This window comes from Hibiscus syriacus, unplaced genomic scaffold (assembly GCF_006381635.1).
Source record: "Hibiscus syriacus cultivar Baekdansim isolate YM2019G1 unplaced genomic scaffold, ASM638163v2 tig00111151_pilon, whole genome shotgun sequence".
NCBI classification, from domain to species: Eukaryota; Viridiplantae; Streptophyta; class Magnoliopsida; order Malvales; family Malvaceae; genus Hibiscus; species Hibiscus syriacus.
Window position 1 is genome coordinate 2228053 of NW_024062999.1, and position 22491 is coordinate 2250543.

A 22491-nucleotide genomic window follows, 5' to 3' on the forward strand; every position below is an offset into this window, starting at 1 on the left:
AGTTTACTGTGATTCTTAATTTTAAGAATCATGATGAGATATGGAAGATATAGATGGTTTATATGAATACAAGTTGGTTTAAGTAATGGTATTTGAGTTTAAGGACATGATAGGGGCTTAAAATAGAAGAATTGAAGGAAGAGTTACGGATTTTCGGGTGTAAAATACAAATTCTGGGCAAAGTGTATCGATGCACATTCAATGTGTATCGATGCACTTTCAAATAAATGAACATCGAATGCAATTAGTGCATCGATGCATAAGGAGTGCATCGATGCATCCTCTTAAGAATAAAACATCGAAGGTGAATTGGGTACCGATGCACAGGTAGTGCATCGATGCACACGTTAAGGAATGCATCGATACACTGTAGAGTACATCGATGCATACCTTTATTAAAAGATGAAAATAACTTTCTTTTAGCCTAAGAAATGATAAATTAGAATACATCAATTGGATACTGATATGTATCAATGTATGATTATATAGATATCGAGCACGAACAAGTTCCGGAATGATTATCAAGTTAAGATTCAATCGAAATAGAGGAAAATCATAAAAGTTGATTGGAACGTAGTGAGGCTAAGGTGAGTCCATACAAGTTAGTTTATGATGTTTAATGGAAATAAGACTTGCGATGAGTCTATTTCCTATATTAGAATGCATGAATTTATGATCATATGCATAAGCTTGATTTGGGTTTATGTGATATATATTATAGTATGTATTAATTGATTTGTGTGAATACATGTAGTGTGATAAGTTATAGGAATTAATATGAATGATCTATATGATTACATGGGAATGTGAAATAGGTTATATAATAGGTGACCATACATTTTACATAGTAAATGTGATCATTATAATAATCAATATAATAGATTTATATGACTACATGAGAAGGGTGATGAGTTAAATAAGATTAGACTATAGAGTAATATGAGAATAATATATTAGTGAAGGGAATTGTATATAAATGATGATGCCAAACTATAAGATAAGTGTTATAGAGAAGAAGTATACTTAAAGAGAATTATGGTATAGGAGTTATGTAAAATGTAACTAAATAAATAGATTATGTGTATATGTGAATGTGTGATAACATAAATATTATTACCCATGTTATGTGTTATGAGAGCTAGAGGTATAGTTGGCATGCCAAGAGTCGAGGGTTACGCAGTCCTTCGGGATATATATGTATTCTTTGGAACATGTATGAGGTCTTTTGAGACACATATTTGGTCATTAGCATATGTATATGATTCTTAAGGAATTTTCTACGTGGTCCTTAGGGATATTTTATATGGCACTTCGGTATAATTATACGCGGCACTTCGGTGCAATTCTATGTGGCACTTCGGTGCATTTATACGAGCTGTGGTGACAACATTAGTGCACAACCTCTAGAGACTCACATATTAATAGTTCTCACATATGTACATGGGCTAATCAAGAAATGATAACAAATAAATATATTGTGATATGATAAATTTTATAGCAAGGACATGATGAGGTATAGGTATAGTATATGATTAAGAAGGTTAGGCATATGTGCTATGTGATTAAATGATAAGTAACTAATGATGATTTATATGCATGCATGTACTTCTTATTAGATAATTTGATATGATTTATATGATGATGTTTGTATTGCTTGGTTAATTGAATAATATGTTGAGCAAGAAAAAACAATAGATATAAGAGGATATAATTATAAGATATAAATGATAAGAATATTGATAGTGGAATAAGGTTAGAGATTTAAAATAATGTGTGATATGTATATGCGTATAGTATATTATATATAATGTTATATTGTTTTGATGTGCCATTATAAGATGATATGTTCATATATGTTTAAGCATTTAGAGTTTTCTTTATAAGTTTAATGCCTCACTAAGTCATAGACTTAGCGTGTGATTGTTTCACACGTAGGTTACAGAAGCGAGAAGAGAAGCGAAGAAGAGTAAGACAGGTCAACATCTCCCTTACAAAATTTCAGATCAGAAAATAGATGATTTAAATGATTTTGGTTATTTTGAATGTAGTTGGCATGTACTAAATTATTGAGTTAAATATGCTCTGATCGATTTTGGTTATTGTGGTCAATTTATGTAAATAAACCGCTTTTACTTTAATGAAAGTTTTAAATTTCCTTTGAATTTTGTCAAGAGTCAAAGTTTGAAAAGTCAATGTGACACCTCAGACTCGTGTTCGGGTCCGGTACGGATCTGAGGGTGTTACATGTTCTCTTCAAGTTGAGAAATCTTTGCTTCCATTTTCCTTTGCGGGGGTGTTGTGAGGATGACACGTGTTCGAAGCTTATGGAGTAAACCCGGTGTTTGTTCCCTTTTTCATGAGACATCTATTGTTAGTTAATGTGAATGTAATGAAAAAAAAGAAAAATTATGCGACATATGCAAGAATGTATGATGCATGAAATGTTCGAGGCATTGATTCAAAAATGTGTATGTTATTATAAATAATCCTTATTGGGGAAAATGTGTTATATCTTAGGAGACAAAAAACCACTATGTCTTCTAGACCCCAAACAACTTCTAACAGGTTGACTAGTGTTCTGCCTTCGTCTTTCACTGGTTGAATACCCTGTCGAACCGTTCTGATCTCTCTGAAATCTCGAATGGTTCCATCTCTGGTTTTCATTATATGCTAAGTCTTTTCCCTAACAGAAACGTCATTGAAGCCCTCCATCGTTAAGAGCTATCTAAAGTTCATTTGCTTGTTTCTTGAATTCGTCAACAATGGCATCCAGCTCAACTAGGTTTTCGTCATCTTGTTCTCGTTGTCTTCGAAAGGACTCTCCGGGTCAGTAACCCTTTTCTTGTCTTGCCCCTGCAACTTTTGCCAACCCGTTTTGGAAAAGTTAACTTTTGACGTGCTTGGTGTAAACCCAGTCTATTCCGAGTCTTTTCTGACCATATCTGGATTTCTGAGCTTTTAATCTCTTGTTTTATAACCCTTTTTTCTATTAATGTAAATTATTTACGTTTAACAAACACGTTTTTGGTGGATCAACACCTCTTTTGAATAATGCAAATGATGAAAATAAAATGAAAAAGAACTAACATTAAAAGAGTTAGTGAGGTAAGGATTATAATCAGAACAATAATGAAAATAAAAGTCCTAACCCACATGATATCTACCCCACATGTTTATTACTCCTACCCGGACATGATCTCTATCCCGCAAGTTGATTTTGAACAAGTCCTAACCGCATAAATTTCTAGTTCACATGCTTTGAACAGAAAATAAAGTAGGAAATAATCTCAAAACAACCTAGGGTTTGAAGTGAGGTTTTGGGGTGGGCTCTATCCCTAGCTGGTGCCCCTTGGGCTTAGCAGACCCTTAGTCCTAAGCCCATTACAAGCTCATGTGGACTAAGTTAAACTCGAGAGGATACATTCTCTTATGCCCGCACAGTGAATAAATTCACACGAAGACATAAGGTATATGAATCCCGAAGGCTACTTGCTAGGCCTATGCGGAGAATAAATTCTCACGAATGCGTCGCTTTTACCCCCACTTAAACAGGGTTCAAAGCTCGGGTATAGAGTGTTAGATGGAAAACTTTTTTCAAAAATCTGAAATCATTAAAAAATGTTAGTACAACTATTTATTTGAAAAATAATCAAATGTAAATAATTAGAATCGAATATATAAATTTAAATTTAAATTTACTATTTTCAAATAAAAGGCAACTGAAAATTAATTATGGCCTGACTCACTTACCTCTCTTAAACAGAGTCGCCAAGTTGTCGCGGCCGTCTTTCAAGTAGATCCAGAATTGAGCTTCGACGTGAATAATTGGGTTAAAGTCGCCACCAATCATTTTAAAAACATTTAGGTAGATCAGACACCATCTTACCTGATCTGCGTTTTACCAGAAATGTGTCGGGTTCGGGAGTCGGTTACGGTTAACGAAGGATTAGCACCCTTGAACCGCCCTATCGGTACCAATTAATTTGATGATTGTCTTTAATTGTGAAAAAATGAAATTAAAATTAAAATTTAAAAAAACTTAATTCAAATTACTTACTTTTAATTAGTTGAAATTCCTTTAAAAATGGTCAAAAAGAATGTTAGATCGCAAATATAAAAATAAATAAAAAAATATAAAAAAATAAATTAAATATAAAATCAAGATTAAAGAGAAAAAAATAATGAAGAAACAATGAAGAAAATAAGTTTTCAAAGAAATAAATAAAATAAAAAATAATAAAAAGAGTAAAAAAAATGTTAAATTTCAAAAAAAAGGAAAGAAAAATGTTTATAAAAAATAATTTTCTATTAAAAAAAGTCAAAAAGGTTAAAAGTAAATAGTTGAAAAAAGGAAAAGGTTGAAAAAAAGGAAAAAGTGGAAAAAGTTGAAAAAATTGAAAAAAAACGTTTAGAAAAAAATAAATAAATATTAATGTAAAATCGAATAAATAAGAGAAAAAATTCATACATATATATATATATATATAATAATAAAAACCAAAAAAAATAAAAACAAAAAAAGAAGATAATAATATATATATATATAAAATGATGTAAAAAGAAATACAAAAAATATTAAAATTAGAAGAAAATAAAAAAATATATATAAAGTAAACAAATAAAAAATGTAAAGGATCAAATAATAATTAATCAGATACCTAACAGTGATTGAAATAAAATAATTATAAATAACATGACCCAATTCAAAAATATAGCATAAATAATAAAAGGATTAAACTGAAATAATCACAAAAAATGTGGCCAAAGTCAAATGTTAACAGAAATAACATAACAAACAATAATGTGACTAAAATATAATTACTGAGAACTAAGTGCTCCAAATCGAATAAAGCAAAACTCAATTAAACTGCTGAAAAGCAAGAATACAAAAGCAAAGGGACCCAAACTGACAATATCCCACCCTCTGAAAACGCGCAGAAGACCCCCCAGAACGACGTCGTTTTGCGCATGGTATTTAAGTCCAAAACTTGGGCCTTATTTTCTCGTCCCATCATTTGTTCACCTTTCAGAAAATAAAAAAGAGAAGGAATTTAAACTCTCTCAAATTCCCCTGATTGGGGAGGGGAGGTCGTCGTTCGCTGACGGCGCTTCGCGGCGGAGCATGGCGGCCCACGGTGGCCGGAGTGAGTAAAACACTCCAAGCACGCTTCTCTCTTCACCCTCTACCCCAATCCAAAGTTTGTTTAGCCTAAAAAACTCCCTAGAACCTTAGATCTAGGTTTGAATACCTTCGAAATCCGACTTTCCGACGACGAATGGAGGCTCCGACAAAGGTAAGATTCTTTGTTCTCTCTTTCTTTTATTATTGTCTCCTTGTAGTTGATACTTGGTTCGAATGGTATGGGGATTTCAATGGATTTTCAAGTATATTTTCGTATTTTTTTCAAATGCTCAAAAACTCTTTTCAAGTTCGAATCTCCCACACCATCTTTCTTTTTCGTATGATTTTTGCACCCATTTCGTGTTTACATTCATATGAATTTATAGGCCTATAGAATTTCCTATTTTTCATGCAACTTTAGTGTTTTACTAGTACTAAAACTCGTGTTTATTGAGTTGTAGTGGTTGGTTACGCTGAGAAATCGGGGTTTGTTGGTAGCGGCTGAAAAAGAGATTCTCTCACGTTTGATCGTTAGTGGTGTTGAAAATGAGAGGGGCGAAAGTTAGGGTTTGTAAACCCTAACTATTCCGGTTCGGGTCTGGTTTCATCTTGGATCTGGGTCGGGGCTCCAAGTTCGGGTTTGCTTGGGGCTGCTTTGTTTGTATTTGGGCCTGTAACATAAAAAGAGAAAAAAAATGTGTAAATAATATATATATATATATATATATATATATATATATATACATTATATACTCGTATAATAAGGACGAAAATATGGTGTCTACACAGTGGAACATATATAAGTAATCCTCAACCAACTCAACACAATAGTGGCCAAGAAAGAATGACAGAAGACGATGGGCATTGAGGATGAGACATAGATGCTTCAATAAGGTCTCTTGGATATTCAGCTCATGCTTGATGCAATGGAGGAAGGTCAATTATTGATGAACAATCTAGTCGATATTCTTTCGTCGAATAATCGAAAGTTATACGGTCTAGATGATGTTAACAACGAGATGATTAATGTACTTTTGAGTGAAAGTGAAAATGTTAAAGACAATATTGAAACAATATCTGTTCTAGCCCATTGATAACATAATTTGGGTGAATGTTTCGGGCGTTTTCGATCTAAAAAGTTGCAAGAACAATCCTGCAGGCTCTTGGAGGCTTGGAATAAGCAACAATAATATCATTGCAGTGTCTTCTGGTTACAATTCATGGGAAAATTCTTAACAAAAAGTCCTTGTTCTAGACTATGTGTAGAGATATCATATTATAATGGTGATAATTGGGGAGCTCTCAATGTTGTTTTTCAACAGGTCGGGTTAGATAATAGGATCATAGTGACTACTCGTGAACGCAGAATCGACTCGTGTGTTCCGTCTTAACTAGTTGTGTCGGATGATACTTCATGAAGCCGCCTTTTCCGGACGGGACGATCATATTCATGAATATGTTGAAGATGTAGAGAGGGAACTTGCAAAGTGATGCGAAGGATTACCGTTTGCAGCTAAGGTTTTGTGAGGTTTCTTGCAGCCTAAAACTATTAGGGAAGAGTGGAACAGTGTTCTGAATATTCTTGTCCAAAAGATTGAGGATGGTACAAAGCAAGAGTTATTCAATGTTCTGAAAACCATAGTCCAACAAAATGAGGATGCTACAAAGCAAGAGGTAATACTACTCCCTCCTTTATTGTTTCTAATGATGATTAATTGGCATAAACTAAGTGATCTTAGTAGTTAAAAGGATAGTTGTTATTTCTAAAGAATTTGGGTTTGAACACGACGTTTACAATGAGTTTTTGAGCGTTTATTGTCAAATGATTGAGTCTCTCGAATACTATATTGTAAGTATCTCAGATCAATTAAAAGAATAATTATAATTAATTGGGACCCCTTTAATGGCGTAAATGATAATGGCGTAAATGATAAATGGTAAAAGAAAATTATGTTCGCAAAGTATATATATATATTATACACTAAAAAATTTCTGAGTTATGTATCTCAATCTCTTACATGACAGATCAACTAGGAGGCCTTGGTGTTGGTGTTGGTGTTTTAACTTTTAAGGGTGGCGAGGAAAATGATTGGTTTTAATTTTCATGGTAATATGCTGAAGATTGTTATGTTAATGGTTATACTGAGAGAAAAAAATCATTGGTAAAGAAACAGGAAACTATTTATCTTATTTTAGTGTTTTTATTTGTCACTCAATTTTTTTTTTGACAAAATCGTATATTTTATTTTATTTTTATTTTGATCACGGAATGTTAATTTGATTTTTGACATAATGAAAAAAGTGATGTTAAATGGTATAATTATAGTTTTAATCAATATAAGTTACCCATGCTATCAATTTAGTTATAGTTTAAATATAATTCAATGATTTGAATAAATTAAAGTGTGTCACCATTTTATTAAAAAAATATAAATAAGTGTAATAAAAGAGGAGGGACTTGAACCTAGGAATAAGAAGTCTCTCTACTTGACACGTTACCTTTTTTCTCACTTATATATAAATTTCTTTTTTAAAGTGAAAGGTGGTTACAAGATATTATTTGTTCATAATTTTTTTTAGTCATTGATAGTTTACATACGACTACTCTAATATAGAACCTCAAAGAAAAATAATACTCTCTATAACCACCGAGACCATTCAATGGATTCCTTAATACATAAACTACTGAAATCTATTTATAGGCTTGAAGAGCTTTAACTATTACTATCATTTATTATTTGAATTAGGCTTAATACAAAATAAGTGCACGAACTGTCTCGAAAAAATGTTTTAGTGCTTAAATAATTTTTCGTTAAAAATATGTGTATGATGTTTTTACGGTTATATTTTTAGGTGTCTAACGTTTATTTTTTAAATTTTTAATAATAAAAATTATTTTTAATTAAAAAAGTTTAATTTATTTATAAAAAACCCCAACTTTTTTACTGAAATTATAAAAAGCCCAAAAAAACTAAAATCATTCATTTCAACCCCAATTACCAACTGTCGCCGGCCATCTCTGGCCACCATCGTCATTGTTGAACGGTTACCCACCTGTCGTCACCCACCCAATGATCAATCGTCATCGTTACCGTCACCCAAAATCCCTAAATCTAAAATCTCCAATATCCAAATTCCTAATTCTCAACTTCAAATTCTTAACCCAAACGGTTAATGTCCGGTCCCTAAAAATATACCGTTTAAAACATTAGCCACATATTTTTAACAAAAAATTCTTTAAACACTAAAACGTTTTTCGAGACATAGTTCGGACACATTTTTGAATTAAGCCTTTGAATTATTTTATAATTACTTTTTAAATTAATTTTTTGACAAATAATTTGTATTATTGTCATCTAAATCATCTTCATTATTGATTAATTAACTTATATTATCACCTTGTATTATTGTCATTAATTGAGTTTGATTTTTTAACAATCCTTCTCAAAACTCAACTTTCATACTTCTTTGAGATTGTATTTTTGATGCCATATGGATGATGGCTCGTCTAAACTCGGTTTCTTACCTCATTTTCGTCAATGATTTTCTTTAAGAGGTTAATTTTATGACGAGAGGACTACAGCAAGGAAGCCTATCGACAACGACGATGTATGTTAGTGTTGTATTTGCGTATCGTATTGAAAGGTGAAAACTATATCGACAACAATGGAAATTTTAAACCGCTAACCATTTTATTTCGGACCGACGCTCTGAATTTTGGAACACAGTCATAGTTTCACAGATATGATTACGTCGATCATGTTATACTGTAATAAATACATGTTAATGAAAACAAATACCTATCTACTGCAATTAACAATGGTCTTTCTAGTACACTATCTGTGTTGGTTTTTCACCTTATGAAACCTAGTGGAAGAAAGCAGCAAATCCCGAAACCAGAGAATGGAAACTAGTATTGTAGTTTAGGCTAAAAGCATGTCCTACAGGATGGATCTGACTCTAAACATGTCGTCGCCTTTTCGGAATGGAGCCAATATGTGACGAGTGGAAAGAGCTTTTCACGTTAGACCAGGATATCTCGGGAACAAATACCATGCTATCAGATTGATTGTGAGAGTCTTTAGGTCAATACAGCCCAGAGGCTGTAGGAGGTGAAGGCATTTGGGGCACTGCCCAATAGGAATCCAGCACCTGATCCATGCGCTCATCATCAAAGACATTTTCCTCAGTAGATCGCAAGATCGTTGAGCTGTCAGAGTCTCCACGCTTGCCACTATCAGCCTGTCAGAATTCAGCAAAAGTAATCCATAATTTTTAGTTGCATTAGGCATATCTTTTAAACGATATAAAGCACTACTAGCCTAATAGAAGACACAAGAGCTCAATGAATATCTCGATTAGCAAACTGAACCAACAACATATACTTTTTCCCCCTTCAACTCTAAATTATCTCAATGTTCTGCCAAAATTATGTATTTCTAATATAGTAATAAGTCCAATGATTTCTAGTACAATAGATGCTAAAGTTTCAGCATTTATACAGGACCGAGGAAGGATGGGGAACAAGAGAGTAGTGTGTCTATGTTGAGAATGGCAAGCATCCTAACAACTTCTCGGGCCAGTCTCCCCTCTCTCGCATCATGCTTCATGCTGCAACTTAATTGCGTAGAAAATACAAAAGTTCGTAGTAAATCATTGATAAAGTTGAATGGTCCTTTCCATATCTAAAGATCCAAACTGCTAAGAACCATAAAAACCACGCACAAAACAATTAAATTTACTTAGATATTGAAGAAGAGAGTAAAATAGTTAATTGGCTAACCACTAGATTATAACTTAGATATTCATTGGTGCCCCCTACCAATTAAATTTACTTCGGTAAGTTCCGACCTGGCAGCTGCACTCGTGCATGCATTTTTTCACTCGCTCATCCTGACAGGGTGTGCATACATGAGAGAGAGTGAGGTCAACCGAATGTGGATTACTTGATTACCACCCTAGTAAAAGTAACTTTCTACAATGTAAGTAAACACAAACAACCAATAGAAACATAACACAAAGAACATAGATGACCTCCACTCTACATGAGAACAACATTAAGGTGCTGATTGTTTTTGTAGAGGTAAAAGGTCTTCAGTCTGCGGATCACATCTGCAGCAGAAGAGGTGGACCAAAAGTCTACAGTCTGTAAGAAGAAGACTGTTTGTTTTTTAACGTCTGCATACTGTTAAAATAAACTGAAATATAAATAAACTGATTTTTAAAACTTAAAAGAGTTTTGTAATACTGAAATTTAAATAATTTTAATTTTATAATACTGAAATTTAAATAATCCATATAACTACAATAATAAATTTTTTAAAATAAATCAATTCATATTTTGCATTAATTGCTCAGCAATTTCATTTCGTAGTTGAGTCAATCGGAGTTTTTTTAGGCGAGGGTTTTTATTTTTAATGTTCTTTGAAGAGGTTAGAAGAATTTTGAAGACACAAGGACACTTCTACGTCAAGAAGAGGACGCGCAAACGTTTTTAGAGTTACTATTTTTTAAAAAACAAACGGTCTGCGAAGCCTAATGTCTGCGCGTGATCTGCACGGAGCAGACATAAGAACTTTGAAGATTTTTTAAAAAAAAAATAAACAGCACTTAAATATAGTACCATAACCGAGACTACAAGCATACCTTAGATAACTCATTATCCATGTAACCAAAGCTTTGATTAAAGTCGGTTAGCCCAAGTAAATCATCCATTTGCCATGGTTGAATGATTCCAGCTGTAGAACCCCCACCATACGACACTTTCGTAGGCACAAGGCTCTCAACTCCAACGGTTGATGGAAGAACCTCGTTGTATTCGCTAGTCAACGTCAAAGGAGCCCAGATTTTAGATGTAGAATTGGATTTAGCGTCTGTGGTCTTTGCATTACAAGGTGATTTGACATTGGAAGAAGATCCAACAGGGTCGGTTGTTGTTTCGAGACCAACTTTTACACCAGTAAGCACAAATCTCTGGTGACCAGACACATGAAGATTTGCTGTATGTATAGCAATATCGCATTTTCTGCAGAGTAAAGATCGATCTTGCAAGCAGAAGAAAAACCCAGAAGTTTCCTGTCAAATAGTTTCATCAACAGTAATTGATCATTATATTATAAACTACAAAAAATTCCTTAATTTAATTTCTAATTTCTAATTCCTTAATTGATCATTCTATTATTTTTTAGTAATAGATGTTTCCCCTGATTCTCCTTAGCAATTAAGCTTGATCAACAAAAAGAGTCACTTTAAAATCTGACCTTTAAACAACTATAATCCAAAAAAATGAGAGGATTTTGTAGGGGAAATTGAAGTACCTGGCAAATGTCACATTTAGGAATATGATGGGAAGAAGAGAGGGGAACACGCTGATGCTTGCTGGCAAACTTGTTGGCGGCATGGACTTTCTCGTCGCACTCCAAACACAGCGCCGCCTCGTCGGAGCAGCACAGAACCTTCGCCTCCGCCACCTCGCACACGTTGCACTGTATCTTCATCTGTCTCTCTCTCTCTTTATTTTATTTATTCATTATTTTTCTTAATCAAATTTTGGATTTGTTGTGTGAATTGGGGTACTTGGGATATTTTACTTGAAGCTATGATTTTAGAATTACCCACGTGGTAGATTTATTGTGCGAAACGCGCCTTTATTTAGGTGACGTACATTTCAAGGAGCACGTCTTATAGAATTTTTTTTTGTTATATCAAATTTTTTTAAAATATTTTAAAATAATATGTTTTAAAAAAAATTAAAAAGTAAAATTATAGGAATTAATATTATAATTTAATATATATTAGTTTCATGAGTTGAAGAGTTTAATTGTGTTACTTTATATATGTATATTAGAGTGTTTAGGTTATATTTCTTGACAATGTGAAATAAAAATTAAAAGATGTATTCCTTAACTTTTTATATCTATATTAACTTTTTTTTATTTTTATATTTAATAAATCTATTTATACATTATTGTTAAATTAAATTAGGTAAATATTTATTATTAAGGTTTATATTAATTAAGATTAAATATTTTTTATATGTATTAAATACTATTGTCAATTCATCTAATTTATAAATATCAATTTTACTTTTGTTTTAGCACACTTACATAATCTCAGTAAAGGTCTATAAAATTACATAATTATGGTAGTCTTGTGTAAGATCAAACAATAAATGAATTTTCATTTTCCTCACATCTTAAATTATATATACCTCACATCTTATATGTTCATGCACCAAGCAATAGTTTTTCATATTTTTATATTAGATCAACTTAAATTATAGATCTAATTAATCATATTCAATAAATAATACATTTATATGTCAATGAAATATTTTTAATTTGTGTTACATAAATATTTTGAACTCATAATTAAAAAATAAGTATTTAAATATATTACTATATAAAAATATCTGATCTTTAATTAATAAACCTTAATATTAAAATAAGGTAAAGTACAGTAATGGTCACTAAATTTTTTAAAGTTTTCATTTAGGTCCCCCAACTTTTAAACATTGCAATACAGTCCCTCAATATTTAGTCCGTTTGCAATATGGTCCCCCAACATTTAGTATGTTTGCAATATGGTCCCCTAATATTTAGTTTGTTTGCAATATGGTCCCCGAAGTATCTATTGGGGGACCATATTACAAATGAACTAAATGTTGGGGGACTGTATTGCAAGTTTTAAAAGTTAGGGGACCTAAATGAAAGCTTTAAAAAAGTTCAGTGACCAGTACTATACTTTACCCAAAAATTAATTATCATATGTGGAGACCAGCATGAACAAAAACTGAAGCTGATAAGTACCATCAATCTCCAAAAATATGGTAAGAAAAGGATAGCGAGATTCTAATAATAAATTCGATGGATGTTATCTCTTAAAGATGATTATGTTTACTAATAGTATCAATAAGACTAAACCCAGAAGTGATGATAATAATAGCAAATTTCAAAAGATTATCTGTATCTAATCCAAAACCTGAACGGTATGGTGGTGGGACAACTACTAGGTACTAGTTTTTTTTGTCTTAAAACTTTGGTCCACATTGATTTATGACGGCCACAAACGCTTTAGTACATACAATACAACATATTTTACATCTCTCTCGGTAAAATAATAAATTTAATTTAAAATAATTTGTTTTTTAATATAACTTATACTAGATTCATTAATCGATTAATTTAAATTGGATTAAAGATACATTCTAAGAACATTTATCACAATTTAATATCTTTTATTCAAAGGATCTAATATCTTATAACGGTAGGTCAACTCAACAACCGAAAGTAATATATATAACCATTGAACTTTTAATCAAGACTATTGTACGTTCAAATTTAAACTTACTTGAATCATGACCTCTATAATGTCATAACAATGACGATACCCGACTAAATTAAGACTCAACCAACTAGGATAATAACTTATTCATCTACAATTATTTCAACCATGCTTCAATTAGAGGGAAACAAGACCTAAAAAATCACTTCTACTGACGAACAGGCAGGGGTTTGGGCAAGGTAAGGTTGGATGCCGAAATGGTTTGCAGTTTGCAGTCAACAGAGATGAATCGAGCATCGACAGAAACCATGTTGATTAGCTGCAAAAGCACTTGCTCGAGATCTTCGCCATCACTCCATTCGTGAATCTCAACCTCGATGAGCATAGGGTTCCTGCAAATTAAATCCCAAACTGGAAAATTCTTCCTTGGCATCATATAGTCACACTTTCCAAGCTTTAGGGTCGGGCAAAAATCGCCAATACCATCTCCAAGATATATGATCTTTTTCTTGCCCTCTAAGGAAGCTTGAATCCTTTCCATAATCACACCCTGTTACAAAGCAAAGCACAACCCAAAGATTAAATTTAATAGCATCATATTATATTATTTAGAAATTTGTTGACCCTCGTCAACGCTAAGAGCAGAAAAGAAAGTTGGGGAAAAAGACAAGTTAAAAATAAATAAATAAAAAAATATATGACAACTCCAAGCTAGTTGGAGTATTATTATTAAATAATAAACTATAGACCAAACTTCAATTAAAGATATGATACCTTGCACATATTCGGGGGGCAAAGATTGAGGCTGCAGCCATGGGAACACTTGGCGAAATCATGGTAAGGGAAGATCCTCAGCCTCCCTTCTTCATTAACAAAGCCTGGATTTGAGGTGATCTCAGAGAAATATTCCTTCAGTCCAAGATGCTCCAGGATTGTCTCGATGAAGAACATGTTTGCATCACTTACGATCCTCAGTTCACACCTGAAAAAAGAAAAAAAAGATGAGTTACTTTACAGACAACTAGTTTGGTGTAAGAAGGAAGAAGAGAATCATACCCTAAGGCATGAGCTGATTTAACAGCCGGGACGATCCTAGGATGGATAGGAGTTCGTTTTAGAACCTCAACAATGTCATCAATGGTTTTTCCTTGTGCATGGATCTCTTTCATCATCGTGTCCTGTAATTTTATGCCACGAAAAACGTAAATGTATTTAAGTTTTAGACATTGGGTTTAATATTTATTATTCAAATAGAAAATATGACAGATTTTATACCATGACAGAATTCCAAGGCATGGTTGGGAGAAGCTTGTTGAACAAGTCGGTAAAACCCAGTTCATCAATAACCCAATTATCACTATCACAGTCAATGATGGTTTTGTCAAAATCAAAAAACACAACAATTCCAGCCATTTTGGTTGCAAAATACGACTGAAGAGAGAGAGAGAGAGAGAGAGAGAGAGAGAGAGAGAGAGATAGAAAAGCTCAAAAACCCTTTTTTGGAATAGGTTTCTAAGTGTTGTAAGGTCACATAAGAGAGCAAGGGTATTTATAAGCAAAGAAAAGAAAGTTACTGGTGTATGAAGAATGGTTGAGCATGCAGCAGGCAGCCATCGCAGTTTAATCTTAGCTAGAAGACTGAGGCAGATCACCACGTATCCTTGGGACCGACCTCATTTGGCAAAAATTCATTTGGAGAAGTGACACAAGAAGTTCACAATCAAAGTTTTTCACGTGGTGGGGAAAATCATTTCAAATATTCATAAATTTATTTTTTACGTTTCTAAAGATGATAATAATATTTTTAAGGGTAAAGTATAGTAATGATCACTGAATTTTTCTAAAGCTTTCATTTAGGTCCCCCAACTTTTAAAACTTGCAATACAGTCCCCCAACATTTAGTTCGTTTGCAATATGGTCCCCAATAGTTACTTCGGGGACTATATTGCAAATAGACTAAATGTTGGGGGACCATACTGCAAATGTACTAAACATTGGGGACTGTATTGCAAGTTTTAAAAGTTAGGGGACCTAACTGAAAGCTTTAGAAAAGTTTAGTGACCATTACTATACTTTATCCTATTAAATATTAACCTAATGTAATTTAATAATAGTGTTTAAGTAAATTCATTAGATATAGAAATAAAAAAGTTAAGGAATATACCTTTTAGTTTTTATCCCACATTGTCAAGAAACATAACCTAAACACTTTAATATACGTATATAAACTAACGCCATTAAGCTCTTCAACTCATAGAACTAATATTGTCTGCGGCAGGGAATCATACATCAGAGGACACCACCAAATACTCTACAATTGAATAGTTTGGCTGAAAGAATAAACCAAACATTGATTGAGAGAGTCAGATGTTTATTGTCAAACGCAAAGTTTCCATGATAGTTTTGGGTTGAAGTTTTAAATATAGTGACACTGTGATTAATTTGTCTCCTAGTGTTTCTTTGCGTGGTGATATACCAGATAGAGTTTGGTTTGGTAGAGACGTGTCATATGATCACTTGTGTGTGTTTGGTTGTAAAGCATTTATTCATGTTCCACATGATGAAAGATCCATGTTGGATGCCAAGACAAGACAATGCATCTTTCTTGGTTATGGTTTAGCTAATGAGTTCAGTTCAGAAGAAACTCGTGAGAAGTCGAGATTTTGCCTTCATTGAAGAACAAACCATTGATGACATTGATAAGATAGAGAAAACAGATTCACAAGATAGTGGTGACTTGATCGATGTGAATATGGTTCCCCTAGACCCTTCACCAGGTCTTGTTCAAGGTGATGTGCATGGTGATGTTAATGATAACTAGCAAGATATAGGTGACTTTGTTGCTCTCATGGATGATTCTGTGAATGATCAACAGCAAGTACGTATATCTCCACCAGCAGTTCAACTTTGGAGGTCTTCTAAAGATCAACGATCATCTGTCAGGTATTCTTCTTATGAGTATGTTCTTTTGAATGAAGGGGGACAACCTAAATGTTATGAATAGGCTATGGAGAGTGAATGCAAAAATCAGTCTTTGAAGCAATGAAAGATGAACTTCAATCATTGCATGAAAGCTATACCTTTGAGTTGATGAAACTGCCTAATGATAAAAGAGCTTTGAAGGATCGGTGGATTTACAGTTTGAAGAAAAGCTTGTACGGTTTGAAGCAAGCTCCAAGGAAATGGTACAAGAAGTTTAAGTTTGTTATAAGGAAGTAAGGCTACTAGAAGATTACTCATTATCATTGTGTGTTTGTTAAGAGATTCTCTAGTGATGATTTCATTATCCTTTTGCTCTATATTGATGACATTCTTATTGTTGGTCGCAATGCTTCTAGAATTAAGAAATTAAAGCAAGAGTTGAGTAAATTCTTTATGATGAATGACTAGGGTCCATCAAAGCAAATTCTTGGCATAAGACTGACGCGTGATAGAAGGGCCAAGAAATTATGGTTACAATTGAGAATTGCATTGAGAATGTACTTCAGATATTTAGTATGCACAAAGCTAAAGTAATGAATACTCCCTTTGCTACGCACTTCAGATTGAGTGTTAAGCATAATCATTCCATAGAGAAGAAGAAGGAAGAGATGCAGAAAGTTCATTACTCTTCAGTTGTGGGTAGTTTGATGTGTGCAATGGTATGCACGAGACCGAACTTGACTTATGTTGTTGGTACAACTAGTCGGGTTTTTTTCTAATCCAGGAAGAGAACATTGCTGTTGAAAACATTTTGATATTTCGATATAACAAATTAAGTTAAATGAATTTTAAGATTTTCTAAAAGATTTTCTAAGTATATTCGATATAATTATTCGAATATCAAAATATTACTCCAAATCTTTCAAATGTCATTTTTAATCCTTACTCAAGTGTAAAATTAAGTTTTAGTCTTAAAATAATTTCAAAACAATTTTATAAAATATTTCGAACCATTTCAAAGCCAAAATTTCCAGATTGCTCAGAGGGAACCGATTCCCCCCTGAATGGTTTGGCTCCGAGATTTCCAGTATGCTCGGAAGGAACCGATTCCCCCCAGGGGGTACCGATTCCCCCCACTGTTTAACGGTCAAAATATTTAAATTTTACACTTAGGGAACTGATTCTCCATGAGGGGTACCGATTCCCCCCACGCTCCAAGCAGAAATATTAATTATTTTCACACTTAAACGGCTCCAAAAACTTCATTAATGATCCCCAATGTTCAGAAGTGATTCAAGGTATATTTAAGCAAGCTTAGAAGCCATTGATCAATAACAAGAAACAACAAGCAACTAGAATCAAGAGAGAATCAAAGAGAAAGCATCAAACCTCAAGTTTGAGCATTTCAAGCCTATTTTTCATTCAATATTCATTTTTCTTTCAAGAACACTTATTGTGCTCAATTGTATTCATTCTTGAGTGTTCTTTTCTTTGTTCTAGAATTGTGCAAACGATCTACCTTGTGAGGATTTCCTTGTAAGTTTGCAAATTTGTATTATTCTCTTTGGGAGAAAGTGTTCTCAAGAATTTGGGGTATAATTCTTGAGGGTTTGTAAGGTTACTCTTTGTCCTCAAAAGAAAGAAAAATTAGCGAATTTGTGGAAAATCCTTAGTGTGGATAGCTAAGGTAGTGGACGTAGACTTTGGTTGAGAAAGTCGAACCACTCTAAATCGCTGTGCAATTACTTTCAATTTTCTGCAAAAGCTTCCCCCAAATTTTTTAATTGCCAATTCACCCCCCTCTTGGCCGATTCCATCAATCGATTAACTCAACAATTGCAATGCAGTGAAATAGATCATAAGATATGTTTGTGGTATTTCCAACTTGAAACTTTGTTTCGGTAATAAGAAACATGTTCTTGTTGGATATATAGATTCAAATATGATTGTAGACATTGACTTGATGAGACTTCAAGTTATTTGATCACTTATGCAGGGGGAGCTGTGGCATGGAAATCGAGGTTGAAAGAGTGTGTTGCTTTTTTCACCACCAAATCAGAGTTCATTTCAGCGATCGAAGCATGTAAGTAGATGCTTTGTAATAGATGTTTCCCCTGATTCTCCTTAGCAATTAAGCTTGATCAACAAAAAGAGTCACTTTAAAATCTGACCTTTAAACAACTATAATCCAAAAAAATGAGAGGATTTTGTAGGGGAAATTGAAGTACCTGGCAAATGTCACATTTAGGAATATGATGGGAAGAAGAGAGGGGAACACGCTGATGCTTGCTGGCAAACTTGTTGGCGGCATGGACTTTCTCGTCGCACTCCAAACACAGCGCCGCCTCGTCGGAGCAGCACAGAACCTTCGCCTCCGCCACCTCGCACACGTTGCACTGTATCTTCATCTGTCTCTCTCTCTCTTTATTTTATTTATTCATTATTTTTCTTAATCAAATTTTGGATTTGTTGTGTGAATTGGGGTACTTGGGATATTTTACTTGAAGCTATGATTTTAGAATTACCCACGTGGTAGATTTATTGTGCGAAACGCGCCTTTATTTAGGTGACGTACATTTCAAGGAGCACGTCTTATAGAATTTTTTTTTGTTATATCAAATTTTTTTAAAATATTTTAAAATAATATGTTTTAAAAAAAATTAAAAAGTAAAATTATAGGAATTAATATTATAATTTAATATATATTAGTTTCATGAGTTGAAGAGTTTAATTGTGTTACTTTATATATGTATATTAGAGTGTTTAGGTTATATTTCTTGACAATGTGAAATAAAAATTAAAAGATGTATTCCTTAACTTTTTATATCTATATTAACTTTTTTTTATTTTTATATTTAATAAATCTATTTATACATTATTGTTAAATTAAATTAGGTAAATATTTATTATTAAGGTTTATATTAATTAAGATTAAATATTTTTTATATGTATTAAATACTATTGTCAATTCATCTAATTTATAAATATCAATTTTACTTTTGTTTTAGCACACTTACATAATCTCAGTAAAGGTCTATAAAATTACATAATTATGGTAGTCTTGTGTAAGATCAAACAATAAATGAATTTTCATTTTCCTCACATCTTAAATTATATATACCTCACATCTTATATGTTCATGCACCAAGCAATAGTTTTTCATATTTTTATATTAGATCAACTTAAATTATAGATCTAATTAATCATATTCAATAAATAATACATTTATATGTCAATGAAATATTTTTAATTTGTGTTACATAAATATTTTGAACTCATAATTAAAAATAAGTATTTAAATATATTACTATATAAAAATATCTGATCTTTAATTAATAAACCTTAATATTAAAATAAGGTAAAGTACAGTAATGGTCACTAAATTTTTTAAAGTTTTCATTTAGGTCCCCCAACTTTTAAACATTGCAATACAGTCCCTCAATATTTAGTCCGTTTGCAATATGGTCCCCCAACATTTAGTATGTTTGCAATATGGTCCCCTAATATTTAGTTTGTTTGCAATATGGTCCCCGAAGTATCTATTGGGGGACCATATTACAAATGAACTAAATGTTGGGGGACTGTATTGCAAGTTTTAAAAGTTAGGGGACCTAAATGAAAGCTTTAGAAAAGTTCAGTGACCAGTACTATACTTTACCCAAAAATTAATTATCATATGTGGAGACCAGCATGAACAAAAACTGAAGCTGATAAGTACCATCAATCTCCAAAAATATGGTAAGAAAAGGATAGCGAGATTCTAATAATAAATTCGATGGATGTTATCTCTTAAAGATGATTATGTTTACTAATAGTATCAATAAGACTAAACCCAGAAGTGATGATAATAATAGCAAATTTCAAAAGATTATCTGTATCTAATCCAAAACCTGAACGGTATGGTGGTGGGACAACTACTAGGTACTAGTTTTTTTTGTCTTAAAACTTTGGTCCACATTGATTTATGACGGCCACAAACGCTTTAGTACATACAATACAACATATTTTACATCTCTCTCGGTAAAATAATAAATTTAATTTAAAATAATTTGTTTTTTAATATAACTTATACTAGATTCATTAATCGATTAATTTAAATTGGATTAAAGATACATTCTAAGAACATTTATCACAATTTAATATCTTTTATTCAAAGGATCTAATATCTTATAACGGTAGGTCAACTCAACAACCGAAAGTAATATATAACCATTGAACTTTTAATCAAGACTATTGTACGTTCAAATTTAAACTTACTTGAATCATGACCTCTATAATGTCATAACAATGACGATACCCGACTAAATTAAGACTCAACCAACTAGGATAATAACTTATTCATCTACAATTATTTCAACCATGCTTCAATTAGAGGGAAACAAGACCTAAAAAATCACTTCTACTGACGAACAGGCAGGGGTTTGGGCAAGGTAAGGTTGGATGCCGAAATGGTTTGCAGTTTGCAGTCAACAGAGATGAATCGAGCATCGACAGAAACCATGTTGATTAGCTGCAAAAGCACTTGCTCGAGATCTTCGCCATCACTCCATTCGTGAATCTCAACCTCGATGAGCATAGGGTTCCTGCAAATTAAATCCCAAACTGGAAAATTCTTCCTTGGCATCATATAGTCACACTTTCCAAGCTTTAGGGTCGGGCAAAAATCGCCAATACCATCTCCAAGATATATGATCTTTTTCTTGCCCTCTAAGGAAGCTTGAATCCTTTCCATAATCACACCCTGTTACAAAGCAAAGCACAACCCAAAGATTAAATTTAATAGCATCATATTATATTATTTAGAAATTTGTTGACCCTCGTCAACGCTAAGAGCAGAAAAGAAAGTTGGGGAAAAAGACAAGTTAAAAATAAATAAATAAAAAATATATGACAACTCCAAGCTAGTTGGAGTATTATTATTAAATAATAAACTATAGACCAAACTTCAATTAAAGATATGATACCTTGCACATATTCGGGGGCAAAGATTGAGGCTGCAGCCATGGGAACACTTGGCGAAATCATGGTAAGGGAAGATCCTCAGCCTCCCTTCTTCATTAACAAAGCCTGGATTTGAGGTGATCTCAGAGAATATTCCTTCAGTCCAAGATGCTCCAGGATTGTCTCGATGAAGAACATGTTTGCATCACTTACGATCCTCAGTTCACACCTGAAAAAAGAAAAAAAGATGAGTTACTTTACAGACAACTAGTTTGGTGTAAGAAGGAAGAAGAGAATCATACCCTAAGGCATGAGCTGATTTAACAGCCGGGACGATCCTAGGATGGATAGGAGTTCGTTTTAGAACCTCAACAATGTCATCAATGGTTTTTCCTTGTGCATGGATCTCTTTCATCATCGTGTCCTGTAATTTTATGCCACGAAAAACGTAAATGTATTTAAGTTTTAGACATTGGGTTTAATATTTATTATTCAAATAGAAAATATGACAGATTTTATACCATGACAGAATTCCAAGGCATGGTTGGGAGAAGCTTGTTGAACAAGTCGGTAAAACCCAGTTCATCAATAACCCAATTATCACTATCACAGTCAATGATGGTTTGTCAAAATCAAAAACACAACAATTCCAGCCATTTTGGTTGCAAAATACGACTGAAGAGAGAGAGAGAGAGAGAGAGAGAGAGAGAGAGAGAATAGAAAAGCTCAAAAACCCTTTTTTGGAATAGGTTTCTAAGTGTTGTAAGGTCACATAAGAGAGCAAGGGTATTTATAAGCAAAGAAAAGAAAGTTACTGGTGTATGAAGAATGGTTGAGCATGCAGCAGGCAGCCATCGCAGTTTAATCTTAGCTAGAAGACTGAGGCAGATCACCACGTATCCTTGGGACCGACCTCATTTGGCAAAAATTCATTTGGAGAAGTGACACAAGAAGTTCACAATCAAAGTTTTTCACGTGGTGGGGAAAATCATTTCAAATATTCATAAATTTATTTTTTACGTTTCTAAAGATGATAATAATATTTTTAAGGGTAAAGTATAGTAATGATCACTGAATTTTTCTAAAGCTTTCATTTAGGTCCCCCAACTTTTAAAACTTGCAATACAGTCCCCCAACATTTAGTTCGTTTGCAATATGGTCCCCAATAGTTACTTCGGGGACTATATTGCAAATAGACTAAATGTTGGGGGACCATACTGCAA

General features: G+C 33.0%; 2 protein-coding genes and 1 pseudogene across 4 annotated transcripts; all 3 read right to left on the reverse strand.

Moving 5' to 3' along the window:
* Positions 1 to 399: 399 nt before the first annotated feature.
* Positions 400 to 14845, reverse strand: LOC120154758 (inorganic pyrophosphatase 1-like). Of its 2 annotated transcripts, none has more exons than XM_039166417.1 (6): positions 14681 to 14845; positions 14462 to 14583; positions 14180 to 14387; positions 13612 to 13955; positions 7896 to 7898; positions 400 to 412 (listed from the first exon to the last, which is right to left on the reverse strand). In XM_039166417.1, the coding sequence occupies exons 1-4, from the start codon at positions 14816 to 14818 to the stop codon at positions 13614 to 13616; spliced, it is 810 nt and encodes a 269-aa protein (XP_039022348.1). In that variant the 5' UTR covers positions 14819 to 14845; the 3' UTR covers positions 400 to 412; positions 7896 to 7898; positions 13612 to 13613. The 2 variants fall into 2 exon arrangements, with proteins under 2 accessions (XP_039022348.1, XP_039022347.1); XM_039166416.1 differs by lacking the exons at positions 400 to 412; positions 7896 to 7898 and adding exons at positions 3273 to 3286; positions 11801 to 11802.
* Positions 8794 to 11694, reverse strand: LOC120154757 (B-box zinc finger protein 22-like). 2 transcript variants are annotated; one of them, XM_039166414.1, is made up of 4 exons: positions 11440 to 11694; positions 10769 to 11197; positions 9945 to 10015; positions 8794 to 9364 (listed from the first exon to the last, which is right to left on the reverse strand). In XM_039166414.1, the coding sequence occupies exons 1-4, from the start codon at positions 11617 to 11619 to the stop codon at positions 9142 to 9144; spliced, it is 903 nt and encodes a 300-aa protein (XP_039022345.1). In that variant the 5' UTR covers positions 11620 to 11694; the 3' UTR covers positions 8794 to 9141. The 2 variants fall into 2 exon arrangements, with proteins under 2 accessions (XP_039022345.1, XP_039022346.1); XM_039166415.1 differs by lacking the exon at positions 9945 to 10015 and having other exon boundaries at positions 11440 to 11689.
* A 5777-nt stretch (positions 14846 to 20622) lies between the features above and the next one.
* On the reverse strand, positions 20623 to 21925 carry LOC120154821 (annotated as a pseudogene).
* Positions 21926 to 22491: the final 566 nt, after the last annotated feature.